Source organism: Phacochoerus africanus, chromosome 2 (assembly GCF_016906955.1).
Source record: "Phacochoerus africanus isolate WHEZ1 chromosome 2, ROS_Pafr_v1, whole genome shotgun sequence".
NCBI classification, from domain to species: Eukaryota; Metazoa; Chordata; class Mammalia; order Artiodactyla; family Suidae; genus Phacochoerus; species Phacochoerus africanus.
In genome coordinates this window covers 74,880,106-74,900,180 of record NC_062545.1, presented here as the reverse complement: position 1 = coordinate 74,900,180, position 20,075 = coordinate 74,880,106, and the positions used below count along the sequence as shown (strand labels likewise).

Below are 20,075 nucleotides of genomic sequence, written 5' to 3'. Positions count from 1 at the left end.
TGCTGCAGCCTGCAGGGATGATGAGGGCAGTGAGGATGGCAACTGACAACCATGTGGATGGAAGAACGGAAACAGAGATGAACTTCAGTCGGTTGCTTGGGAGTGGAGGGGTCGGCCTTCCCATACCCGGGAACACTGCAGCCAGTAGCAGGGTTTTCAAATGGCAGCTCCCAAGACTTAAACGCCTGCAGCATTCAGGCTCAGAAGTAGAAACATTTAATAAACAAGAGCTCCCCCACTGCCACCCTACTTATAAGTGACCCCGTTCCTGGGAGTTCCCGCTGTGGCTCAGCAGTAACAAACCTGACTAGTATCCATGAGGATGCCTCGCTCAGTGGGTTAAGGATCCAGTGTTGCCATGAGCTGTGGTGTGGGTTGCAGATGTGGCTCGGATCCCACATTGCTGTGGCTGTGGTGCAGGCCGGCAGCTGCAGCTCTGATTCAACCCCTAGCCTGGGAATTTCTATATGCCTCAAGTGCAGCCCTAAAAAGAAAAAAAAAAAAAGTGACCCTGTTCCTCAGTCTGACCTCACCCTGAACCATGGTTCCTGAGTCCATCCCCTCTCATCTTGGCAAGGACTTAGCTCCCGTGGGTACCAATCGTGTCTGTTATCACTGGTTTGATGGGGGCCCTGGTGGCAGAATGTTTGAAAAACTCCTCCAGTGATTCTAAAAGTGCAGCTACCAGAGTTCCCACTGTGATGCGGTAGAAACAAATCTGATAGATCCATGAGGATGCAGGTTCGATCCCTGGCCTTGCTCAGTGGGTTAAGGATCCTGCGTTGCCGTGAGCTGTGGTGTAGGTCACAGACGGGGCTCAGATCTGGTGTTGCTGTGGCTGTGGTGTAGGCCCGCAGCTAAAGCTGATTCAACCCCTAGACTGGGAACCTCCATATGCTGCGAGCATGGCCCTAAAAAGCAAAAAAAAAAAAAAAAAAAAAGTCTAGCTACCATTAAGAAACAGAAGTGGATGATGCCTCTCCCTTGCTTAAACCCTGCGCTGGCTTTCCACTGCAGGAGGAATAAAGTCCTAGCCATGTCTGCCCTCTCCTAGCTCCAGCCCTGAATGGCCCTGTGGCCTCAGTTCCCTCCACCTTCCAGCCACAGGGGCCCTCGGGTCCACTGGCCGAGCTCGGGTCCATCTCTGGCTTCAGCTTCGCTGTCCTTTCAGCCTGGGCACCATGTTTATAGATTTCTACTTGGCTGCCTTCTTCTCATGATACACATTCCCACTCAGACGCCACCTCTGCCAGGACACCTTCCAGAGCTGACACTTCCTCCTGCCACTCACTCCCTGTCCCATTATCTAGCTTCTCTTCTTCAGAGCACTCACCAGAACCTAATTATCTCATTGCCTGGTTTTCCTGTTTATTGCCTATCTCCCCTCACAGGGCAGGACTCGGTTAGACTGGAACCTGGCAGTTAGTGGGGGCTCAATAAATAACAAATTGACTGCCTGTCAAGAAAGAAACAAGTAGGGCGTTGGAGGTAAAGCAGACGGCCTGATGACATACTCCTTTACGGGACCAGGGTGTGGCACACATGTCCTGTGCTGCCTCTTTTCTCCTTTCCCCTCAATCCTACCTCTTCAGCCGTGTCAGGGATCACTAGGGATCACAGGGACCAGAAAGGACAACAAGCGCGAAGCGGGCGGGGCCTGGGAAGTGCAGCTGATGGGGGTGGGGACCACTCAGCTCCATCGTTCCCTGTGGGGGCCACATGGAAACTGGGCCCAGGGCTTCCAGATCTTCCAATGGGCCACAACAAGTCATACATTTGATGCTTCCACATTTAAATCATGCTGACTTATTAAAAGAAGAGGTTTGTTTGCCAGACGAGTGAGATACTCAGGCGGTGGCTTGGAACTCCTGGGACAGTCTTCAGACCATCTCCTCTGTGTGAGTGTAAACCTAGCCCTCTTCATCATTCCTTGTGGGCTGAAGGAGGGCCAGGTCTGCCAGCACCAATTATTATTATAGTAATCATAAATTTATAATGGGGTTTAATGTAAATATAAAGCATAACAAATAATACATACAATGTGTAATAATATATGTAATACATGTATTATAATGTATAATATGACCCTGAACACACATGTATGTGACCGAAGTAAAGTCCTTCAGCCAAGACTTACCCTGATGGCAACGTACCCTGATGTTTTCCACTCTATTCTGTTTTGCTTCATTGTTTTCAATGCTGATGGGATCTGCTAAATTGAGTGTCACCCCACTAGTGGGACATTCCCTACAGTTTGGAAAACTCTTAGCATGCTCTGGACAGGAGATGATTCCAAGTGACATTCCCTACAGTTTGGAAAACTTTTAGCATGCTCTGGACAGGAGGTGATTCCAATTGCTGGGGTCATTCCTTAGAATTTGAGATTTTTAGTCTCTGTGTTTCTAGGTTTAGAGACCTGCTGGCAGTTCTGTGGCTAAAGGAAAAGCCCCGTTCGACTTCTGTTTACGTTTTCACATGGGATCAGAAAGGCACTTTCAAACACTAACCTTTTTAGTACATTACATAAATTTTAAATACACCTAATGAAATTAACAATTTTTTAAACTCCAATTTAGAAATTATTTCCAATATAGGTGAACTCTTTCATTAGAAAACACTTAACCTAATTTTTTTTCTAGCAAGTAACTTTTCTTTAAAAAAAGCGATATTTAAGTGTTCTTTTTAAACACCCAGAAAAATAGATGAACAATGTTTCTTAACCAGTTTTCACGCAATATTAACCAAGTCTTAATGTAAAAAAATCAGGTGGGGTTTGAAAAAAATTACATAAAATAGCTCTTAGGCGCCAATTCAAGAAACATGCAAAAACAAACAAACAAAAACCCTAAGAGTTCCCATCATGGCTCAGAGGAAATGAATCTGACTAGTATCCATGAGGACACAGGTTCGATCCCTAGACTTGATCAGTGGGTTAAGGATCCAGCATTACTGTGAGCTGTGGTGTAGGTTGCAGACAAGGCTCGCATCCCGTGTTGCTGTGGCTGTGGCGTAGGCCAGCAGCTATAGTTCCCATCTGACTCCTAGCCTGGGAACCTCCATGTGCTACAGGTGCAGCCCTAAAAATACCAAAAAAAAAAAAAGAAGAAAGAAGAGAAAGAAACATGCTTGGTCACCTCCCACCCCCCAGCTGTAAAGGATGTTACATGGCCTTACCCTGAGCAGGAGGAAGGGTCCTGTCTGGCAGAAGAGCCCCCTGGGAGGCCGCCCTGAATAAGCGCGCCCGGGCATTGCTTATCCTTCTAATCTTCACAGGGTCCACTGGGGGTTTAGGAAAGGAAGGGCAGGGATCCTCCTCTGTGGCAGGAGATGCTGGAGCTTTAGGTTTCTGGAAAGAGAATTTTGAAATGATTGGCCTGAGTTTCTATGCCTTGAATAAGCCTCATCCCCACTCCACGCTGGTCCTGACACCTGCAGACAACACGGGGCTCCCTGCCTGGCTTCTCCCCAGTCCCCTGGTCCTAGTCCCACTGGCCGACCTTGCTTCATGCATTAGGTAAGTAACACTTTTTCACTGTTTTTGTCAATTATATTGTATTAAATACTCTGCTGTTCTGCTTAGTATATTTGAAAAAAAGGTTTACCCATGCCAGCAAACCGATCTGAAAAAGAGACTATAAAATATGGTATAGTACATTCAACATGCTTTGCCAACTCTTGTATTCGATTCAGCTCAGAAAGCATTTACTGGGCACCCATATGGGCCAACAACTATGTGGATATAAATACCACCTTTATATGTTTCGGACTCCACAAAAGTCTTTTTTAAATGATATAAAAATGCTTTAATAACTTAGATTAAAACATCACAAAATAAGAGCAAGAAGTAGTCTTGGACTTAACGACATAAAAATGTTTTATTTTCTATATCTCAAGAAGTCTATGCTGATACCTTCAGAAAAGGAACACTACTGGCCAAAGTCCAATTCCTTAAAGACTTAAAAACACCTGCTTTGAGCACTGTGCCACCCCAAACACCCTCTGGTCTAACCTCCAGACGGCAGTGGCCTCTGACCCAATGGAGGGGGCCACGCCTCACAGGGGCCTAAACCCCCACTTTTAGTGTTGCCTGCTGATCTATCCTTCCTCCAACTCCAGCGCAATTATTTGTTGTTTATTCATTAAGGAACGATCTTACGGCACCAAGTGTTCTAGCTCTCTAACCAAAAATAATCAAGTTAAAAAGTTCCTAAAGTCACTTACATAATAATTTGTGAAAAAAGGTGACTCAATACAAAAGGTTAATCAACATTAAAAAAAAAAACAAAACTCTGGTATGAAATTAAAGTCAGATAATTTGGAAAAATGGCTGAGGTCATCTATTATACATGATACATAATCTCAGCCACTCATAATCCCTAACAGAACATGGGCATCTATATATAGTAACTTTCCCCTCTCAAAAAGTTGGTTATTCCAATAATGATGACATTTTTCAAGATACTTTTTATATCCTCTTGTTCATTTGCATCTAGAATCAGTTCATAAATCAGCCCCCCCCCAAAAAAATGAGTTTTAGACTTTAGATACATATTTTTCTAAATATGGTTAGAAAAAGCATAAATAAATCAATCAGCATAACAGAAAGAGTCAGTGATTCTGGGATCAAACTGATGTAGAGCGGAATCCACTTACTAGTCTGTGAGCCTGGGCAGGTCACTTGCTTCTCTGAACTTGCCCAGACATCAGATGAAGACAGCGGTCCCACTTCCCTGCAGGGACACTGACTTACATACAGTTCCTACTACAGAGGCTGGAGAAATGCTAGCTCCCTCCCTACATAAGCTGTTTACCCTTAGGTATTTACCAGATTTGGTTTCAAGTTACTTTTAAGTCTCAAAAGCTAAGACCCTACCTCCTGACATAATCTTGCTGGAAAAAAGATCCTGAATTCAGAGGGGTCTATTGCAAAGGAGACAATACTTATGTGCCTATATATATTATGCTATATTTGTTTAATAAATAGTCACCTTAGTAATCCAGAAAAAGAAAGACAAATACCATACACTATTACTTATATGTGGAATCTAAAATATGGTACAAATGAACCTATTTACAAAACAGAAAAAAAAAAAAAAAAAGGAGCACCTGTCATGTGCAGCAGAAACAAATCTGACTAGGTACCATGAGGTTGTGGGTTCGATCCCTGGCCTTGCTCAGTGGGTTAAGGATTTGGTGTTGCTGTAAGCTGTGGTGTAGGTTGCAGATGTGGCTCGGACCCTGCGTTGCTGTGGCTGTGGTGTAGGCCGGCAGCTATAGCTCTGATTCAACCCCTAGCCTGGGAACCTCCATATCCCACAGGTGTGGCTCTAAAAAGCAAACAAGGAGTTCCCGTCATGGCGCAGTGGTTAACGAATCTGACTAGGAACCATGAGGTTGCGGGTTCAGTCCCTGCCCTTGCTCAGTGGGTTAACGATCCGGCGTTACCATGAGCTGTGGTGTAGGTTGCAGACGTGGCTCGGATCCCGTGTTGCTGTGGCTCTGGCATAGGCTGGTGGCTACAGCTCTGATTGGACCCCTAGCCTGGGAACCTCCATATGCTGCGGGAGCGGCCCAAGAAATAGCTAAAAAGACAAAAAAATAAAATAAAATAAAAAGCAAACAAACAAACAAACAAAAAACAAAACACAGACTCACAGACATGGAGAAAAGACTTGTGGTTACCAAAGGGGAGGGGGAGGGAGTGGGATGAACTGGGAGTTTGGGGTTAGAAGATGCAAACTATTACATTTAGAATAGATAAGCTATGAGGCCCTGCTGTATGGCACAGGGAACTATATCTGATCACTTGTGATAAAAAGTGATCGAAGATAATATGAGAAGAATGTGTGTGTGTGTGTGTGTCTGGGTCGCTTTGCTTGTATAGTGGAAGTTGGCACAACATTGTAAATCAACTATACTATAAAAAAATTAATAGTATCCTTAATTTGTTGCAAAATATTCATAAGAATGTGACTTAAGCCATGGAACTAATAGTAATAAAAAAGCTAAGAGTATGATACAGGAAAATAAGTGCCTTACATATAATTATGAAAGATGAAATACATAAGGATAATCTCAGTACTGAATGTGGATTTGAGGTTTTCTTATCTCAGAATGTCTGTGCTCTGCAGGTACTTTAAATCTGAAACAAAGATTGAGAGGTCTTCCAAATAATAATAATGGAGATAAGAGTAGATGGTTGCTTTTACAGATGGCTTAACTATTGTAAATGTTCTGGATATTAAACAAAAGAGACTAAGTGAATTATCTCTGGGTGGCAAGATAAATCCCCTAAACTGCTCTTTGATAAAAGGTATTATTTTCCTGGTGCAAAATTAGTCATTGTTTGTATAATAAAAAATTAGCTCCATTTTACTATTGATCTCTACTAAATCATTTATCCCATTTAAGCATATACTTCATTGAACTATTTCACATATAAAGTGATACGTGTGAAGCATTTTTAATTCTTCAAGGGTGAATGAAACATGCCATTAATTTCTATCACACCAGATTCTACAAAATGCTCTCTCACTTTATGGAGCAAAACGGCTTTTAGGAAGCACAACAGTAAAATTTTTTCTTATGAAATTCACTGCATTTAAGAATTCAGAGAATGCTGCAAGTGGGTTTAAATCTTCATTTGAGAAGCCTCCCTCCCTCAAGTTTTGTGTCCTGATGCTCACCAGTGACTGCGGTACCACCAAGGACACTGGGAAAGTCAGGTTTTAGTATCTGTCCTGGACGACAAAACTGCTAGAGCATGCTGAAGACTGAAGGACTATTTTCATAGGACAACCCAATCAAAGAAAACCGAAATCCCTAGAATATTTGAGGATCTGGCTGAGCAGGACAGCCAGGACACTTTCACAGAACAACCCAATCAGAGAAAACAAAATCCCTAGAAGATTTGAGGATCTGGCTGGCCAGGACAGTGGCCCTTGACCAATTTCTGACCTGGCTCCTCTGGATCGCCAGCTGGGAAGCTGGGGTGGAGGCTGCGGGGGTGGGGGGGGGACAGCATTCTACATGAAGACTGGCAAAGGGGGTCCAAGGACTCCCTAAGTTGCCATGATTTAATGTGTAAAGCAACAGAACACACACACACACACCCCTTACAAGTTCAAAAGCAAATGCATATTAAAAATTCCCCCAAGCAGGCAACCTCTGGATGTGGCAATTGTATGTGCATTTCCATTGCTATGATTTTCTCCACAGGTACTCTAGGCTCCTCTGTCACTCTCAGCATGGGACTCACTGCTATAATGTCACCATTCATTTCGGAAACAGTGAAAGGAAAAAAACATTGCTCTGACATTCTCATTCTGCTTTTCCTTACCCTGGATCTGCTCTAGCCCCAAGGTGTAGATGGGCTTCTTAGTCCCTTTCTTTTTAAAACAGATTCCATTTTTTTGTTTTACTTGTCAAATATTTGGAGCTCAGTTCCTATAAAATATAAAAACCGGCGGAAGCTAATCTACTCTGTGAGAAGTCAGGACAGTGGTCACCCTGGGAAGGTGGCATCTAGGGTGCTGGTAAAAAACTAGCTCTTCTTTTTCAAGGCTGGTTACCGAGGCTGTTGAGTTTGTGTAAACTTACAAAACTGCACAAAACTCTTAGGACCTGTGTCTTTTCTGTATGTCAATATAAAGTTTAATAAAAAATACTTGGGGCTTAAATAATTAGGCCTTATAAGTTTCAGAAACAAGGGGAGAAGATGAAAGACAAAATTTCCTATTTCCCCCATCTCTTTTCCTACTTTATACAACCCAAAGTACAAGAACAGCTGCTCCTGTGCATATAAATCAGAACATCAGCTAACCAGAGCGGCAGAACGGAAATGGGAATAACTGCCGCCACAGGACAGCCCACATTCTCAGAGCTGTGGTGGAAACGGGGAGAGCTACTGAGAGAGAGGAAGCAGTGCAGGGGGATAGGAATGCCCATGGCAGACTGCAAACGGCAGTACTGCCCCCCACCCCTTAAGATTATAGGTGCTGGAGTTTCTGTTGTAGCTCATAGGGTTAAGAATCGACATAGTACCCACAAGGATGTGGGTTCAATCCCTGGTCTCGCACAGTGGGTTAAGGAGCCAGTGTTGCTGTAACCTGCAGCATAGGTCGCAGATGTGGCTCAGATCCAGCACTGCTGAGGCTGTGGAACAGGCCGGCTGGTGCTGCTCTGATTAGACCCCCATGGAACATCCATATGCCACAGGTGCGGCCTTAAAACAAAAAAAGCTTACAGGTGCTGTGGGAACCCTGATGAGCCAGCGTGGGCAGGACCAGTAGCATCATTCTCCGAAGATGCATTCATTCCTGAGAGCAGGATGCCCTTCCCTGCTGGGGGGTGTAGGGGGAGCCCAGGCCAGATGAGGGGGGAGAAACAAAGACATACAAGTGCGAAGAGCTGGGCTGGGGTCAACATACAAGTGCAAAGAGCTGGGTAGATTTGTTAAATGGAGGAGCTGGAATGGGCTGCTCTCTGGGTCCCTCTTCCCTGCCTGACTGCTGGTTGAGGAATTATCAAAAGGCAAACTAGCCTGAGAACAAGCTCCAGATCCGAAAAAGTGCTGAAATTCAACTGGTTAGGTCTTTACAAATTCTTTCAGCAACTGAGTTCCCTTAAGTATGTGCCCCCTCCCCCTCACCCCCAGGGGTCTCTATCCCAGGCCCTCTCCTCTGGCCCCCATTTCCTTTTGTCGCTTTAGTGGTTATCAGAGTCAAGGGGCTCTTCAAAAGGTGAGGTGCAAAGAAGAAGGCAGAAGGGGAGGTAGTATGAGGCCACTTTCAGATTTTTTTGGTCTGGGAGCTCCAAACATTAATTATGGTTTCAATCGAATTATACCTGAGACTCTTACAGAATCTACTCCAACAAAAAAATTTCAGGCGAACAGAGTTATTCTTACTGAGCCTGCTTTGACTTTTGCACACAGCACCCAACCATTCTGCAGTAAAGAAATTTAATTGCAGTGACCCTAAACAGAGGCAAAATGCCAACTTTATCTCTGCCTCACACTTATCCCTGCAGTCCAAGAACTATAGTTTGGCTGGGCCCAGGTAAACTCTAGAAATTGAGATTTTTTTTTTTTTTTTAAGGAAAGAGTAGGCCAAACTGAGTGGGTTCCCCAAATCACAGCAACAGTAAAAACAATTCATAGAAGCCACATGTCAGAACTGTAGAATGAAGAGCCACTCTATTAGGCAGACCCACTGAGCTGCCAAACCAGGGGTCCCTATTGTTGTAGCTGGCTCAAAACCCAAATGCTTTTCAAGGTTGTAGGTGCAAGAAGCCATGTGTCAACAATGGCTGACAAAGTACTTATTGCACATTGGCTCACGCTATTTTGGAATCTTCTTTTTGACATCTGCAATATAAGAACAAGTGTAATCTTCCTCACAGAGGCATTCTGATGAGTCATTTGGGAATCTAAGTTGCATTCTGAAATAAGCAGGATCATCTGGACATGGACTGTACTCTAAATGATACTGGGTAATGTTAGCTTTCTGAGCTGTGATGACAGGATTGTGCTTGTGTAGGAGATTATCCCTATTCATATGAGATCATACTTAAATGTTTGTGGATGAAATCTCATAAGGTCTGCATAAACTTACTTTAAGATAGTTTATCAAAGACAAACATGCACGCAATCATGCACACACATAAACAATAATAAAGAGTGAGGAACAGCTTAACTGACACCCCAATTCCATACAAATCTAAGGAACTGGTGTAACAGATATTTGTGGTTGCAGGGCATAAAGGGAGGGGAGCCTAAAATAAGGAGGACTGTTGAAAGTCTGTAACTCCTCCCCTCCTAGCTCATGCAGTCAGGCCACTGAACCCAGGATTAGAAGGGAAGTTTGTTCCCTGAACAGAGGGCCTCTGAATCAGGCTGACCAGGCACAGTTGAGGGTCAGGATGCTTCATGTAAACATAGATATCAACTGAATATTTCTGTGCTGAATGTTAGGCATGCGTACCTTCTTCCTCTTGGCTCCTGCAAGCCAGCAGTCCTCCAGGAAAAATTCTATAGAGAACTGACTAGCCCACAAAGAAAGCCCTAAAGATACCGCTATTGGGGGGTTTCACAAACAACAGAGCCCAGAGAAACCGCCTATATGTAGATTTGTGTAGGTGTCACACAAATGACCCATTCATTCCAAATGCTTCCACTCTCAAATACAAAGAGCCAAACAAGCAGCATGAACTATCAGAGAATCTCTGATATGAAAAAAGAGAGCCCAAGACAAATATAAAACTGCGGCAGAGATACAGAGGACAGACCATGTAAAGACACAGGAAAAAGATGGCTATCTATACATAAGCCAAGGAGAATGGTCTCAGAAGAAATCAATCCTGTGCCACCTTGATCTTGGACTTCTAATCTTCAGAACTGTGAGAAAATTTTCTGTTGTTTAAGACGCAGACACATAGACACACAGACACACAGACATACACACATACACACACACACACACAAGCAACAGAGATTTTAAAAGAAAACAATAAAAAATCAAAACTACCACTGATATACTCAGATAAGATGCCATAACCATGAAACAAGAGCAGAATACTATATATGGGAAAAAAGATAATTCAGAGGGGGGAAAAGCTTTTGGAAATCAAAAATATTATAGCAAAAATGAAAAGGATTCAATAAAAGGGATTAGAAGAGAAAGTCTCTTCCCCAAAACATATGGGAAACAGAAAAGAGAAAATAAGAAAACTGAAGTGCCAGTCTAGGGGGTCCTACATCTCAATAATAAATTCCAGAAAGGGCAAACATTAGAAAAGAGGGAAAGACACATCAAAATAATTCAAAGACATTTCTCAGAGCTGAAGGGCATGAGATTCCACATTGACAGTGCCTGACATCGTGACATTTCAGAACACTGGGAACAAAAAGAAAAATCCTGCAAACTTCCAGAGAGAAAAAAAACAGCAATCAAGGTCTCAATTTATTTCCCATACATCCTTTCTCAAGAAGCTACAGCAGCGAGTACTCTGCTGACACAAGGGTAAATCCAGAAAGAGGAGGACTTGGGGTACAGGAAATAGGAAAGCCAGCATGGGAAGGAGCAGTGAGCTGTGCGCCAGATGCCCAAGGCAAGTAGTCAAGGAGAGAGTGGAAAGTTCTCCAAGGAGATGAATCAATAGAACATCTCATGGGCCTGAATATCCGAAGGAAATTTAAATCCACTGGCAAAGAGTTTGGAGTTGAAACAACACTAATAAAAAAGAAGAAAAAAAAAAGCAAGGCAATTATTGATACCAGGAAAAACAAAAGGTGGTGCAGGGAGGGGAAGTAGTCATCATTAATCATCATTAGATCAAGGCTCAGATATAAACAGGATTTATATCATCACGCTCAGAGGAAAGAGATCTAACTAAAATTGTGCTATACCTATACTGGGAGTAGCAGAGGGTCCAGGAAGGGTGAATGTGTTGGGAGGACGCGTGGGAGGGCAGACAAGAGTTAAATCTTCATTCCTCAGTGGGCAGTCAGGAGATAATTCCTCAAGCTCACAAGTCAGGAGCAGCAAGACAGGAAGTTATTGAAAATTTTGGATGTAAATACCCAAAGAATATGCCACGAGAGTTGAAAGTGAGAGCCACTGGGGAGTGAAGACTGAAAAACAAGGGGACAGGAGACAGCTGAAGGATTTTTTTGCTAACAGATCTGTAACTCTATCTACATGCATCTATAATTTACTTGTATATATAACTATTTAAAATATATGGGCATAACTTTTAAAAAGACAAAAAAATTACAAAACATTCTGTCTACCAAGTTACTATATATTTCTGAAATTCCTCTTGGAGTTCCCATCGTGGCACAGCGGAAACAAATCTGACTAGGAACCACTGAGGTTGCAGGTTCAATCTCTGACCTCGCTCAGTGGGTTAAGGATCCAGAGCTGCTGTGAGCTGTGGTGTAGCTCACAGATGCGGCTCAGATTTGGAGTTGCTGTGGCTGTGGTGTAGGCTGGTGGCTACAGCTCCGATTCGACCCCTAGCTTGGGAATCTCCATGTGCTGCGGGTTCAGCCCTAAAAAGACAAAAAATAAAATAAAATAAAATTCCTCTTTATTATCAAATTATAGGTGAATAATAAAAGTGTTTCATTAGATATGAACCATTATATTTGAAAAAGTATAAAAGAGTTTGCTTTCATATTAAATGATTAATACTTTTAGGTCTTTGTGATCATCTACTTAGCAATTACTGGGGCCAATTCCATACCACAGCACCTGTGGCAAAATAAAATACTCACAAGTTCTAGTGGACTGAGACGTGCGCCAGAGATGGGCCTGGAATCAGAGGACTCAAAACTGGATGCATGGACGCTAGCACAGGAGACGGAACAGAAATGTTAACTGGTTAAGACTCAGATCTTTTATTGCTGGTATACATTAGTTAACTCCAGCTCCCTCACAAGTGAAAGCAGTCAATGCAGAAGTCTTGAGGAGAAGCAATTTTTTTAAAAATTGTAATACTTTAAACATTTTATTCATGACTCTTTTCTTGCTCTTAGGGAGATTAAAAATATTGAATAAAGGAACTATGTCTATCTAGTCACTTATGATGGAGCGTGATAATTTAAGAAAAAAGAACTGGGTCACCTTGTATAGTAGAAAAAAAAATAATGTATTGGGGAAATAAAAAATTGAATAATGAAAAGAAGGAAGGCATATAGTGATTTTAAAAAATTGGTTTTTATCACTATATATTGTTAATATCACTTTATAAAGTTGGTATGACAATCACTATTAACCATTCCCAACCAAAGCAACTTATTGGACCCAAGGTCTGGAATTATCTTTAGAAACCTTGTTTCAAAGGGTCTCATTGGCAGAAGTCAAACTTAGAAAGCAACTATCCATACTGTGAATGAAGAGAAAATGTCAGAGGGTGACATAAACATATTTGAGAAATGTCAGGTACCTGAAGGAGGATGGAGGTCTACTTTCTGGTGTCCTGGAAGATGCAGGTCCAAAGAGTTTCCTTTGCTCTTCCTGTGGTGTAAAGGGTCTTTGGGTCCTAACAGTTCTTAAGGCATTTCGTGCTTCACTTATAATCTCTGCACTGGTCTTCTGCTTGGACACTGGAGGTCGGTAAAACGGATCCAGCTTTTCTAACTTCCTATCATTTGGAGACAGCATCTTTCCTTTTAAAGTGCAAGTGTCTTCAAGTAATCACCCGACCCTGCAAATACAGGGCACAAAATCTCAACTATTTACATCCACTCATTTTGAAAGGAGTGCTCAACCCGCCCCCCATGCATGCTTAAACCATTCCTCTGTATTAAACTTGAAAAACATGACAACTCTTCATTAAAAATCTACCGGGCAGTTACACTTAGAAGATTCGGATGGGAGAAGAGCTTTCAAAAAAGCATGGTTGATGTGCACAGCTCTGCCTTTGGGAATATATGCCATTGAGAGAAATGATGGGCAGAGAACAGACCCAGAGTGAAAGTCAAACCTGGAGGGAGAGGATAATCATGAAAAAAAGACTCACTAGGAAGAGAAAAAAACCTCATGGTCTACACTCTACAAAAAACACAGTGGGGGTGGGGATGGGGTTCTGTTAAAATTTGTAACTGAGGTTTCCCTTTCTTTCCCACTGCCCTCCCCACAAAATGCTAGTATAAGGTTTAAGGTAGCAGGGGCCTCTTTCCAAGCTGTAACTAGCTTTTATAAATGTAGCTGGTAAGCTCAGAGAAAGGTTAAGCCTTACACTTGCCTATGACACGGTGAATGAGTTAATTCAAAGCACCTTTGATTAGAAATGGTGGGCTTCCTGAATGAATACCAAATTTTGATGTCACACGATCCTCTCCCAGGCCACTGCCCTCAGTCAGAGTTAAGTCGCGGACGCGGCCCTAGAATGCACATCCTCTGTCCTCCCGTGGAGGCCTGGCTAACTTGGCAACACGCCTCTGACAGCTCTACACTTTCAAAGAGTCACTGTTTCAAAACCTTAATTCTCATGAGTACATGGTATTAGGGGCTTATTTTAAAAACCCAACAACTCTAGTCTTCTGAAAATGTTGCATCTCCAGGGAGACAGAAGTCTGAAAATTATTCTTATGTTTCAGCTGCCCATTTTTAGAATAACTACTGCCAAAAAGAAAAAAGTTTTTTGGAGTTCCCATTGTCACCCAGTGGAAAAGCAACCCGACTAGAGTCCATGAGGATGTGGATTCAATCCCTGACCTCGCTCAGTAGGTTAAGGATCTGGAGTTGCCATGAGCTGTGGTGTAGGTCGCTGATGCGGCTCGGATCCTACATGGCTGTGGCTGTGGCGTAGGCTGGTAGCTGCTGCTCTGATTCGATTCCCTAGCCTGGGAACTTCGGTATGCTGCAGGGTCAGCCCTAAAAAGCAAAAACAAAACAAACAAACAAATAAATAAATAAATGGACTGAGGTTGGAAAAATATTAAAAAGAAAAAAGTTTTTGTGACATATGCCCAAGGAAACTAAAATGACTCCATTTCTGTAAGTAGAATCAGTAGTGATTCCTTAGACAACTAAAGAGGTCTTACAATATTTGCTTCTATACATTAAGTTGTTATTTAACAACAGACAAGATCATCTGTTTAGTCTACCCACCCCAAGAGTTTCTGAGGCCAAGAATATGATGATAACTACAAACAATATGCTATTCCTTTCATATTGAAAGGCCACGAATTGAAGTAAAACAGCAAAAAATTACTGGGCAAGCAATACTATTCTAGGAGTTTTTGATATAGGAGTTTGAATGGAAGCAAAGTCTCCAGAATTACATACATGAGAACAACTAACAAAAACCAGGGCAGGTCTGGTACAGTTACTTCTAATAGGATATGACAGGCTCTTTACTAAAAAATATTCAATGCCAGTTACTAAAACTATGAACACAGTGTTTCATTCATACCACATATATCATTTTTGATGTATAATAATATAGATTCAAAACTAACTTCAGTGTCCATGACAAGTTTTGCTTGCTGGTTCATTTTTTTTTTTTTTTGTCTTTTTGCCATTTTCTTGGGCTGCTCTCACGGCATATGGAGGTTCCCAGGCTAGGGGTTGAATCGGAGCTGTAGCCACCAGCCTACGCCAGAGCCACAGCAACACTGGATCCGAGCCACGTCTGGAACCTACACCACAGCTCACGGCAACGCCGGATCGTTAACCCACTGAGCAAGGGCAGGGACCGAACCCGCAACCTCATGGTTCCTAGTCGGGTTCGTTAACCACTGCCCCACGACAGGAACTCCTGCTGGTTCATTTTTAAAAGGTTTACTGAAGTAAGAAATTATACCCCTTAGTAAGAAGACATTTCAGTACAATGAACAAGTTTCATCCAAAGTCCAAATCAGGTTTGTGACTCCTTAGCCCCACAAGGCACTGATAAGTTTATCGATGTCCAAAACTAAAAAAGACTAGAGAATGTGCTTTAAATGAGTGACAATGAACCATCATTCCTGACTAAGGTTCTCCTTGGCTGTATTTTAGTTTACATTGAAAACTATACTCTTTCATAGTGAAAACAAGCAGGCCAAATTCTAAGCCCTCTGTAATTTATTTGGTCATACAAGAATTTAGACTGGTCAAATGCTGGTGGAAACGATGTAGATAATGGGTTTTAAAATCTTTCTTCGGTAGATTTTTACCACAATTTCTAACACAACTTTCTCTCTCCCTTCTCCTCTCTCTTCCTCTCAAATCTCACTTTAGCAGTTACATTGTGAGAAACTATTTCAATAATGCTGTACCTGCACAGTTAAGCTATTTACATCAATATTAATACATTATCAACTAAATCAAACATGGGAATGTTCACTAACGCAAGTGAAATGAGTTAGAGTTACAAGTGGGTTTTTTGGGGGTGGGGGAAACTATTTTCTTCATATTTGTTAAATTCCAAATGCTTGCTGGTGATGGTTTTTGTCAACTTAATAAATAATGACTCAGAGTTTGAAAGCTTGTCTATTTATAGTAAAGTATGCCTGAACCATAACACAATAGTATCCCAGAAATTTTAACTTTGCAAAAATTCTCTTGACAACCAGAACAAACCCATTTAGCTTGTACAGATGAACTGTTTCCTCTGCTTGGATCTCTGGGAACACAGACAGGAATAAACACTGTCCTTATTCTCAGGCAAGGATCACTGATGCTAGTTCAACATTTACTTTAATGCCAAGGACTGAGGTAAGTACTCTTAAATCCATCATCTCAATTAATTTTGTGATGTGGATAAAGTCTTAAGCAATAGCAACCCCCTCCCCCCCCAAAAAAAACCCTAAGACATATACCCAGAGCTGATATTCAAACTAGATGGGTTGGTGGAAGGAGGGACACTCAGAGGCTTTGGGGCTACAGCTATTTACACACCAATATAGAAACATGCCAGTATTCTCACGACCGCATCAGCCTTCTTGGTGTGAACCAGAACAACCAGCCCTGCTTGTACCCATATGCTTTTTAAAATGCATTTTATTTTTTTAGGGCTGAACCCATGGCATGTGGAAGATCCCCCACTAGGGACTGAATCGGAGCTGTAGCAGCTGGCTTATGCCATAGCCACAACACTGCTAGATCCGAGCCATTTCTGTGACCTACGCCACAGCTCACGGCAACACTGGTTCCTTATATCCCAACAAGAGAGGCCAGGGATTGAACCCGTGTCCTCATGGATACTAGTCGGGTTCATTACCACTGAGCCACAACAGGAACTCCCCACATGCTTTTAATACAAGGTAGAAACTGATGGGGGCAATACAGAAATAGAGATAAACCGCCAGGTTGTTATGAAAAAGGAAGGGATTTCGAGCAAATGACAATGACTGATACTGGCAGTAGAGTAGACAAGGAATTTCCAACCAAGCCAGTGAGTGAGCTAAGGCAGAGTATCAAAAACACATTGGGTGTGTTTTGAACAAGAAGGAGCTCTAGAACAAAGACTGCAGTTGCAGAAGAGAGAACTGAATGGTCAAGAACTTAAATAAGAGCTGATAAGTAGGAGTTCCCATCGTGGAGCAGTGGTTAACGAATCCAACTAGGAACCACGAGGTTGCAGATTCAATCCCTGGCCTTGCTCAATGGGTTAAGGATCCAGCGTTGCCGTGAGCTGTGGTGTAGGTTGCAGACAAGGCTCAGATCCAGCGTTGCTGTAGCTCTGGCCACACCCCGAGCCTGGGAACCTCCATATGCCGTGGGAAGCGGCCCTAGAAAAGGCAAAAAGACCAAAAAAAAAAAAAATAAACAAATAAAGAGCTGATAAGTAAATTAAAAGATGTGAAAGTATGATGTGATAGCAGAGAGGGCAGGATGGAAAAAACTAGAAGGGACAAAATCAGGCAGTTCTTATACACCCACCCAGCTAACTCTTGGAGATCCTCAAGAAAGCTTTTCTGGACCTGCCTCTCTGACTCTCCCAACCTCAGTCAGATGTCCCTCCCAGTTACTCCACAGGGCCCCACTGGCTCAGAATTGCTTGGGCACCTGGTGTTGCTCGACCAGATTCTTGGCCTCAGCGCTTCACATGAAGCACAGCTGAAAATCAGCACCTACGTAATCGCTGGCTCCATTTTCAAATACAAACCTGAGTTAGAAAATACCCAGAGGAAGGCTGTATGGTTTCTTAATTGGAGGCCTTTGCTACATAGATTAAGAAACCATATGGGACTTTATTTGAAATGGCATCTCATTCTTGATGCCATGTGGTACTACGAGATCAAATGCAGCCCCCTTTCCTTTCTTGCTTTCACTTCTAGTTGCCTAGCCTCGAAGAAGACTCAAATGTTGTGATCAGTGGATGGGGTACTGAAAGCCTGAAATATAGGAGTGAAGGTGAAATAGAGGTAAGAAGAGAGATGAGAACAAGTAAGCTGTACTAAGGAACAAAGGACCAGCAGGATCAGACATCTGAGAGGACAGGAAAGGGACACAAGTGACACGGGGCATGCAAACCTAGGGAGGTTGGGAGGCAAGGTGGCCTTTTGGAATAGGAGGAAATACGAACTTTGAAGGTAAGAGCAAAGTAGCTGAGTTTTGAGTTTATGATGTCTACAGGACCTCTAGAGGATAAACAACATCAGGAGTACGAAATTTTAAACTGGAGACCTTATTAAACAAAATAGTTCTTATTGGTTGGGGGGAAAGTTACAAGTCATCGTTTACAGTTTATACCCACTTACAAAGACCCATCTTTAATGCTGCTGCTAAGTCACCTGCAACAGAGTCTTCTTGCTAAATACAACACTGCACTATCAGGATATTTGCAACAAAGGAAAGACCAGCCATCTCCATACTCTTTCCTGCCATCAAATATTCAAGCCCCTTACCATGATTCTGAATGACTTTTGTGTTAATATGAACATCCAAAGAAGCAACGGTTAAATGCTCAGATGCTAGAGTAAAGCTTCAAATACTCTTGAGAATTCACTGCTATGTAACGAACATCTCTAAGCCTTAGTTTCCTCACCTGTAAAATGTGTGTTGTAACAGTAATTATCATAGGATTGTTTTGAGAAGTAAATGGCATAATTCATGTAAACTGCTTTAGTATGGTGCCTGGCCCCTTAAAAATGTTAACTACTGTACAAGCACTATGTGATAAAAGGATGCAACAAAAATTTTCTTATGAATGAAAAACTGCATCAAAAAAAACTGCAAAAGAAAAGAAATGGCATTTATACAGTGTTTTCATACATTTTATAAGAGATTAAACCAAAGTGTTTTGTTTTATGAAAACAATTTTTTTTTAATTTTTTATTTTATTTTTTTGTCTTTTTGGTATTTCTTAGGCCGCTCCCGCGGCATATGGAGATTCCCAGGCTAGGGGTCCAATCGGAGCCGTACGCCAGAGCCACAGCAACGCGGGATCCGAACCGCGTCTGCAACCTACACCACTGCTCACTGCAACGCCGGATCGTCAACCCACTGAGCAAGGGCAGGGACCGAACCCGCAACCTCATGGTTCCTAGTCGGATTCGTTAACCACTGCGCCACGACGGGAACTCCTGAAAACAATTTTTATTAAGTATTTTATTGACTATCAGCTATTGTCAAAACAATTAATCAGAATTCATTAAGATACCCAAAAAGAGTGGTATTTGCTTTTCTCCCAAATAAAATAGTTCTAAATCAAGGTGAGATGGAAGATCTGCTGTGATACTCACAGGAATGGATAATAAAAGGCATTATATGTACATAGGATATATGTTAATGTATATCGCTGCATACACCTATTTATTAAGACCGTATCTGTGGCCTACCCGGACCCAGATAGAATTTGTGTGACCCTGGCTGGGTCACTGTCTGCCTAGACAAAGCTCCTCAGTCTATCAGTCTCACTCAACAAATACTCCTGAGTTTCTAATAAGCACTACGGGCTTGGCTAAACGCTCAGTGTATAGACCTAAAGACAGCCACCGCTGACCCCAGAGTATGAACAGGGAACTCATCACCTCTCTCCCCAGAAAGGCCAACAGAAAGGCCGACTGCGGGAAAGGGGCAGTCGTCAGGACGCCTCACCTCCCGATCAGCGGACAGCGGCTCCCCCATTCCCAGCAAAGCCCCCTCCTCCACCGGTCCAGGCCAGCTTGCCAGTCTGCTGGCCCGCCCGCTTAGCCTGGCAGGCTAGCGTCTCCATGGTAACCGTACACAAACTACCTACCCTGGCCGCCCGGGGCCGCCTCTCTGCATAGCCAGGTAGCTGCTGGGAGGGAGAAGCCAGGGGTTGGGGGTGGGAGCAGGGAAGGGGGCTTCCGGCAAGACCCAAAGCACCTGTAATTAGCGCCGGGGAGAGTAACAACCGCGGAGATTCAGCTCATCCTCCAGGCTTCCCGAGGCAGCAGCAGCAGCCAAGAAGAGCAGGCGGGGCATGGCCGGGCAAGGAGATGCGAGGAGGTCCCTCCGCGCCGCTTGCCCACTGGGCCTGCGCAGGTCTCTCCAACGCATGCGTAGAAACGCTAAGCGGGGGCGCCGGCAGGTGGGAGAGTAGGAAGAGCTTGCGGAAGGCTATTGGCTGGATGTTGGAGCTTCAGGTGCAGCGAGAAAGGGCGAGGGATGCTCAGG

At 43.1% G+C, this 20,075-nt stretch overlaps 1 protein-coding gene across 2 annotated transcripts in view; it reads right to left on the bottom strand.

The window, feature by feature from the left end:
• ARMC2 (armadillo repeat containing 2) overlaps positions 1–19,957 on the bottom strand; it is a 115,984-nt gene extending 96,027 nt beyond the window's left edge. Inside the window, exons 1-4 of one of the 2 annotated variants that reach the window (XM_047762274.1) lie at positions 19,785–19,957; positions 12,949–13,209; positions 12,278–12,350; positions 3,175–3,346 (exon numbers count right to left, since the gene is read on the bottom strand). In XM_047762274.1, the coding sequence (XP_047618230.1) occupies positions 3,175–3,346; positions 12,278–12,350; positions 12,949–13,166 (463 nt within the window). In that variant the 5' untranslated portion in view covers positions 13,167–13,209; positions 19,785–19,957. The other variant, XM_047762281.1, reaches the window with a different exon arrangement.
• Between the last annotated feature and the right edge of the window lie 118 nt (positions 19,958–20,075).